General features: G+C 56.3%; 1 protein-coding gene across 1 annotated transcript in view; it reads right to left on the reverse strand.

Moving 5' to 3' along the window:
• WT1 (WT1 transcription factor) overlaps positions 1 to 7,580 on the reverse strand; it is a 50,218-nt gene extending 42,638 nt beyond the window's left edge. Inside the window, exons 1-3 of the mRNA XM_036325731.1 lie at positions 7,022 to 7,580; positions 1,170 to 1,292; positions 626 to 728 (exon numbers count right to left, since the gene is read on the reverse strand). Coding sequence (XP_036181624.1) covers positions 626 to 728; positions 1,170 to 1,292; positions 7,022 to 7,463 — 668 coding nt within the window. The 5' untranslated portion in view covers positions 7,464 to 7,580. The remainder of the gene's footprint in view (positions 1 to 625; positions 729 to 1,169; positions 1,293 to 7,021) is intronic.
• Between the last annotated feature and the right edge of the window lie 215 nt (positions 7,581 to 7,795).

Below are 7,795 nucleotides of genomic sequence, written 5' to 3' on the forward strand. Positions count from 1 at the left end.
CCAGGGTAGGCGCCCGCCAAGTTGTCCCAGGGAAGGCTGGCGGGCGGCCCTAGGGGATTTGAGTGAGAAGAACCACGTGGCAGTGGACTTCGTGTTTCATCTTTGGTCCTGAGGATGCAAAGTCTTCCCAGCAAAGAGCCCCTAGAAAAACCACCTTTCAAAGTGCCTCTCTTTCTTTTCCAGTTCTAAACAGTAACCGCGCTCGTTCATATTCAGAATAAGAGCACGGAGCCCTACCTGGTTTGGCTCAGTGGATAGAGCGTCAGCCTGCGGACTCAAGGGTCCCAGGTTCGATTCTGGTCAAGGGCATGTACCTTGGTTGCTGGCACATCTGCAGTTGGGGAGTGTGCAGGAGGCAGCTGATCGATGTTTCTCTCTCATCGATGTTTCTAACTCTATTCCCTCTCCCTTCCTCTCTGTAAAAAAAATCAATAATATATATAAATAATTAAAAAATAAGAGCACGGAAACGGGGACACCTACTTCTCTCTACTGGAGCCTGGAGAGCTGCTTCAATTTGCCTTAAGTAGCTGGGTTGCCTCCCGCAGTCCGGGCCGCCCCGCATCCGATGTTCCCGAGCCCTAGGCTCCCGGGAACCCAGACGCGGCGCCCAGCGCCTCCTTACCTGCTGTAGGGCGTCCGCAGCAGCAGGGCCTGGCTGCCGGTGCAGCTGTCCGTGGGGGTGTGGCAGCCGTAGACTGGGGGCGGCACGGAGTACTGCTGCTCGCCTGCAGAGAGCCGGAAAGCAGAGTGAGCGCCCAGAGGTCTCCGGGGTGCGGGTGGCGGGCAGGGACTGGGGGAGAGAGCCTCCTGAGCCGGGGCCCCAGGCTAAGCTGGGGGCAATGGAGCCTGGATGCTAGACGGGCCAAGACGGAGCGTCCAGACGTACTGAGCCGAGCTTCCCACTTCCCACTCCCTTCAAAGCCACAGCAGACTCTCGGGACCTTCTTAGGCTTGGTTGAGTGGAGTCCCTAACATACCTGGGGGTCGGAACCGATCTTTTAAATTGAGATTGGGCTAATTATTTCTCAAAATCCCTGTACATGTCCTCTTCTCCCTTCCTAATGTGCTGTGGGTTGGAAATTCATTGGGGCGGGCGGGACGGGTCTGTCGGACCGGGTCGCCTGGAAGAAGGGGAGAAGGACCCCTCCCCATCCCCGCCTGCTTACCCAGCGAGCCCTGCTGGCCCATGGGGTCCTCGTGCTTGAAGGAGTGGTTGGGGAACTGCGCCGCGTGGTGGGACGGCGTGTGACCATAGTTGGGCGTCCCGTCAAAGGTGACTGTGCTGTATCCTGCGGGAGCGGCGGAGGGAAGCACAGCGTCAAAAGGGTCCATGGGTCCGAACCAGAACCGCTGCGGAGGAGCGCCCCGCCACGCCTTGGGATCTCACCCGTCTCTAGGACTTTGGGCGGGAAGACGGGCCCAGGACCCCGAGGTGACCTCGGGACCGGGCCGTTCTCTGCTCTATTCCAAGTAAAATTCGGATCTCCCCACCGTTTCCCAGTTTATTTATGCCCTTGCCTTCCACCACGACTGCGGCTTCTGGACCGAACTCCCGCAAGGAAATATGAAAACCGCCAACCATTCGGCGAAGCAAGTTGCTCTCCCCAAAACCAGACACCGCTCTCGCGCAGGGGCAGCGCGGGCGAGCGAAATGAATCTGCTCGGCTGACCCCGCGCTGACTCCGAGCCGTAAATCAGGGGCCGCACCAACTTTCATTAATTACTCAGAGCCAGTTAACGGCATGGGCTTTAAATGGGGAGAGTAATTACCGAGTAATGGTATCTGTCTGAGGCCGAGCGACCTGACACCATGACACCTAAGGCCCTGGGGAAAGCTAGCGGGGAGGAAAAGAAGGGGCCCTTCCGGTTGGGCCCACAGGCCTTGGCCCTGCCTCCTCCTCCTTCCCTTCTGCATGGATCCACCTCTGCTCCGGTGGGTCCGACCCTGACCACCACTGCGGGGACCAACTTTCTCGTGCCCAGGCCAGAAACCCTGTTTCTTTTAGTGTCACTGACACTCTACCTCACCCTCACGACAGTGCATGAGTACTCTGCCTCAGTTTCCCTGCAAGGAAATTGAAACTAACACCGTCCGTGTTCTTGCCCAACTCTCCAAAGGTAAGAATTAAAATAATTGTGGTGTCTCAGTTGGAAAATATAGCCTCCTTCATTGATTATTGTTATCTAATTGCTTTAAAGATAGGCCCCAATAGCTTCTGGAAAAACCGTTGCCACCTCAAGGGAAAAAGTATCTATGGCTAAGAAAAGGATCAGTCCTTAGGATCCCGAACCCAATGGTAGGGGCTTCCTATGTCAGGAACCTCTGGCCTGAGGTCAAGATCAAGTGAGGAATGAGATTGGCCCAGACACTCCTATCTGCTCCCTGTAGGACCACCACCGGTCCAGTTCCCCCAACCCCAGCCACTGCACTGGGTCAAATGGTCCCCATTGTCCCACTCTTATCCCAGGCATGATCCCTCTGCAACGTGTGTCCCAGAAGACAAGCTGGACAGAGAAAGGAGGCCATTACCCCCATCTTTGAAACACACACCCCCCCAAACGGAAACCGAGCTTCCAGGGGCCCACCGGGGAATGTGGTGTGTCAGAGTGGGAGGAAGGATTGGGCAGGTCTTAATTACAGGATTGTACAGATCAGGCCAGGTCTCCTGCACCAATTGGCGCCGCGGGTCTACAACTTAAGAAGCCACCAGATTCTATAACTTGTGTGACCCCAGAGGCCTCCATTTCTCGCCTGCTAAGTGGACAAAGATAACCCCCGCCCCTTAGCTGTCAGGCGTGGGTGAGCACGCTTGGGCTTCCAGGGCACTTCCTTTTGGGAGCGGAGGCCAGGCTCCGTTAGAGGCCTACCGCTCAGCTTACAAACGAAATTTGGCTCTGAGCAGTGAAGTTTGCAGGGGAAGGGCTGAATTTTTAAAGGAAAAAAATTTTCTTTAAATAAAGGAGAAACCGAAGCGACAAAGAAATTGCCTCTTCGCGAACCCTTCTCCATTCCTGGGCCGGAGTAAGCAGTGGACTGAGGCACCGCGCTGTCCTCCGAGGCGGGCTCAGCTATGTAGATTAGCCGCAAGGGCAACGGGTTGCGGGCCGGCCTGCGTCGCCTCCACACCCAGCGAGGCTCCTGGGGCCCCTCCCAGACAGGACACGCACAAGCTGGTGGGCAGGAGCCGGCCTCCAACCCCCTTTATTTAATTCCCCCGGGGAAGGGCGGTGGTGAAAGCTGGAGCCGAGGGGAGGGAGGGCTCTTTTAATTAGCAGCTTATCAGACGCGGGACTGATTAGAGCGCGTTGTCCTGAGGCTTCGCGCTGGATCTGGCGCGGGGAGCGCGGGGGCGGGGGAGACAGCTGCCGGCAGAAAGGGGCAGCGTGTTCAAAGGCTCCTTGTACTACTTCTAAGGACCCTAGAGGAAGACGCTCCAGATTCCAAGGTAGCCCCTTTCCCAGGGTTGGTCTTAGCCCGGAAGAGAGTGCAACCTTGACCGCGCGGAAAGGAAAGAATGCTCTGTGCCATCCTCCTCCGCCCTAGGCAGCGGAGGAGCTGGGTAACTACCTGGTCTGGCCAGCGCCTCCCACCCCACATCCCGGAGCTGAGGGGTGCAGTGGACAGCAGGCAGTCAGAAGGCTGATATTGATGAAGCTGCTGCAGGATGCGGGGAAATCTGTCCCACAACGAAATACCCTTTTTCCAATGCGACCCAAGGAGGGTGCCCCTTGGGCCAAGCTGGTCTCCCCAGTGACCCCTAGGGTGGCTGGTAATGCCAAGGCCTCCTCTTGTGCTATAGTTTGGCGCTCCAGTGGGGTTGAGGAATAGGCCTGACAAAATCTTTTTTTCCCTTCCCCAAACCCCACACTCAATCTGGGGCTACCCAAGTCCTTGCCCCACTTCTGCCCTGGCAAAACTCCCAACCCTCACACACTGACTACAGTGGGTCCCACACCCATCCAGCAGGACAGAGGAAATTCATGTCAACAGTGGGCCAAGATCTCTGAAAAAGTAGGTAGAAATAGCCTAGAATGGTCTGAATTTGAGCCCCAGCTCTGCCACAAACTGAGACCTCTTGCACAACTGATTCCTTAGTGTCTGCCATGACGAAGTGACCGCTTGAGCTAAAACCAACCCACAACTAATCACTTAGAACCCAAATTTCCTTATCCAAAAATAAGGGCTCCTCCAATGTCAGGCTGTCAGATTCTGGCAAAAGTTGAGGCGCATGGTCTTAATATTCAATTTCCAGTGCCTGGCATTGGCATAGAGTAGGTGCTCAGTAAATGTTTGCTGAACTAATGTTCAGAAGTAAGGTTAGGACATCAGGTATAACTATTTTTAAGAAATAGGAAAAGTAGCCCTAACTGGTTTGACTCAGTGGATAGAGCCTCGGCCTGCGGACTAAAAGGTCCCAGGTTCGATTCCGGTCAAGGGCATGTACCTTGGTTGTGGGCACATACCCTTCTCTCTCATCAGTGTTTCTAACTATCCCTCTCCCTTCCTCTCTGTAAAAAATCAATAAAAAATATTTTTTAAAAAAGAAATAGGAAAAGTATATTTAAGAAATAGACAAAAACGGGTGGAGAGGAGGTGAGAGGCTGCCAGCAATCCTCCTCTCTTGAGGACCATGGTTAGGCTGCCCTATTTGGGGACCGGGATCCAGGTCTTTACTCTCCGTTGGAGTTTGGCCTGGGCCTGCTGATGCCATTCCTACACTTTGGGGAAGGAACTGATGCCCTTGCTTCCCTCAGCCCAAACCTCTTACTAGGCCCTACATTCCTGGAAGTGCCACAGAAACCCCGGAAGTCAAGAGAATAAATCCAGAATCTCCAGGCCTCAGGACTCAACATCAGGACTGAAGCTGGAACAGCTTCTGACATCTCACCCCAGCTCCCAGCTGCCAAATGAGTCCCAAGAGGTCAGCCAGTGACCTATCTATGTTTTCACTGTAAGAGAAAAACCTAAGCCCAAGGACAGAACTGAGCTTACAGGCTGTGGTCCAGGTCTGGGGCCAACTCTCCACGGGGCTTTTCCTCAGGGTGGGGAGAGGGACCTCCTTCACCTTCTAGTCAGTGGTGTGTTCCCAAACCTTTTTCTTTTGGCAGCCTGCCTAGTACCAGGGCTCTTGGCCTCCCCATCCCATGCTGAGTGGATGGGATCCTGGGCAACAGACCTGCCCTGCAGAAGGCTGGACAAGGGCCCAAACAAAGCAACAGAGCCCAAATTCCAAAAATCCTCACAGTACCTAGATGGACTCAATGATCATGGTGCAATAGCATTTTGCTGTTGGGAGACTTAAATCAGTGGATTCTCAGGCCGCTCCACATAGCACACATCTACACAGGAACTCAATTCATATCACACACTTGCCTGCCAGTCTTGCGGAGAACAGACCAGTCAAGTGTTAGGTGGGCTGTTCCACCTTCTGTGTTTAGAAGCCCTAGCCCAGGTAAAATCAGGCTTCTGCACAGATCATCAGGCCAGACCCAATTCCCAGGTTGTCCATCTCAACTCCTCTCTTACAGATGGGGAAACTGAGACCTGTGGATTTGCCAAAGGTAACACCAGCCTGCTAAATAGAGGTGGCAAACGGGTGGAGAATAGGAGCCTCTAAGAGGGACGCTGAGTTATTCCAACACCCTGTGAGTCCAAAACACTAATTTCATTTCTGAAATAGCTAAAGCGGAGGACCCCCAAGGGTCAAGGATCACAGATTCCCCTGAGGAAGAGAGGAGGACTGTTTCACTTTGGCCAGGTGCTCCCGGCTGGGCTACTGAAAGAAGAGACCTCCTAGAGATAAGGACAGAGCCCTTCTTCTGCCTTGGGAGCCAGCACCTCATGCAAACAGTACACACTCTGCTTCTAGCACCCCACGCATTCCAGAAACATCCCAGTCTCTAAACCCAGCGGGAAATTTTGCTCCAGGAAAAGCACTCGCCATTGCGTTTGTAAAGTATTTCCTAAAATATCGAATCCACCCGAATTGGTTTAGGTTCTCAAACAGTGCAAAAATAACAAACAACAATTAAAATAAATTTAGAAACCAAACTGCAAGGGCCGGCCGGGCCCAATTGATTCAGCGCTGGCGGGGGGGGGAGAAAGACATGGGCGGGCGCCTGTGCGGGGCGAGAAAACTACCTCTGTGCCCCTCAATGTACAATGACTGAAAACAGCAAGCAAACCTGGTCCTTGTTACAACCCTCAAGTCTTGCAAAAATCTCCCCTGGCTAAGCGCCGCGTTCATTGACGAAGAGGCGACCGAAGCTCGGGCCTCATCTCATTCCCTATGGTAGGACCCGGTTCCGCACAGCTCGGAATGGGACAAACGGGGTTTCCTAGCCCTGGAGCCCTAGCTCGTGGCCGCCACCTGAGCTGGAACCAAGGAGAGATCCGCTTCCACACTAACTAGCATATGCGGGAGCCATACGCAGACAATGACGAAGTTCCAGGAAAGCCACCGGTTAGTTGCTAGTCCTTTCCCTTATTCATTCTCGAGCTCCATGACACCTATTGTGCGTCTGAAGTGCCAACTCGGTGTTAAGGACTAGAGCAATTCCTGGGCATTTTGGAGGAGGCAAGCACCGGATGCTCATCCAGTGCTGGTCCCACTCTGGAATCCAGTCTAATGTCTGAAAAGTCCAATGCCAGGTGACAGTTTGGTGGTGCCTGGAGCGACAAAACCTCTTCCGAGGCGCAGCCAGAGGCTGCAGCCCCTTCCCACTCCCAAAGGGACTCGCAGCCCCGGAATCTTCAGGGGTCGTGGGGGCCGCAGATGACCTCCCGGCTCATGCGAACAGCCCGTTTCCCAAGGATGTCAGGAGCCCAAACCGGCGCGAATTCCCTCTCCTGGACCTCTGCTCCCCCAGCTGCTGCTTCCGCTACCCTCAGAGTCTTTGGGGAGGCAGCTGGTAAGAGCTGGGGTCAGGGAAGGGGCTGGACAGAGGACTACCCGCGCTCGACGACAGCCCCCTCGCCACCGCCCCAAGTGTAGGGGGCGCTCCCCGGCCTGCTTACCCTGGTTGCGAATCGCGGGCTGGCTCTCGAGGCAGCTGGGCAGGTAGGGCGCGTTGGGGAACATCCTGGCCTGGCCGGAGGACGCCTGGCTGGGCGGGGGAGGACCGAAGGGTCCGTAGCGACAGGCTCCAGCTGTGCCGGTGAACTGGCCGGAGAAGTGGACGGTGAAGGCGCTCAAGCACTGCTCTTCGTGCGGCTCCGCACCGCCCCAGCTCGGCTCCTGTTTGATGAAGGAGTGAGGCGGCGGCGGCGGGGGTGGTGGCGGAGCCGGCGGAGGGGCCGGCCCGCCCAACGAACTGTATGCCGACGCGCCCGGGGGCGCAAAGTCCAGCACCGGTGCCCACTGCGCAGCGCCGCTCACGGGCAGGGCGCAGCCGCCGCCGCCACCGAGCGAAGGCACCGCTGGTAGCAGCGCGTTCAGGTCCCGCAAATCGGAGCCCATTTGCGGCAGCTCTGCCCCGGACGCGCCGCGGCTCCTCCGGTCTTGCAGACGTTCGGTGCTGGACTCGGCCACGCCTAACTTGGCCCAGATGCCACCCGGGCCCCGGATCCCCAAATGCTCAGGCTGCTGAAGACACCCAGGTCCAGAGCGGAGCGTGTGCGAAGACGCCGGCTCGAGGACACACGTGGGAGCCGGCTCCGGTGGCAGGAGAAAGTCCAGGATCGCGGTGAGGGGGCGGCGGGGCCCCGGCTCCTGGGCTGCAGTCCTGGCCCTGGGTGGGTGGGTAGGTCGGTGGGTGAATGAGTGGGAGGGAGGGCGGGAAGAGGGGAGCG

The sequence above is a fragment of the Myotis myotis genome, unplaced genomic scaffold (genome assembly GCF_014108235.1).
Source record: "Myotis myotis isolate mMyoMyo1 unplaced genomic scaffold, mMyoMyo1.p scaffold_m19_p_10, whole genome shotgun sequence".
Lineage (NCBI taxonomy): Eukaryota > Metazoa > Chordata > Mammalia > Chiroptera > Vespertilionidae > Myotis > Myotis myotis.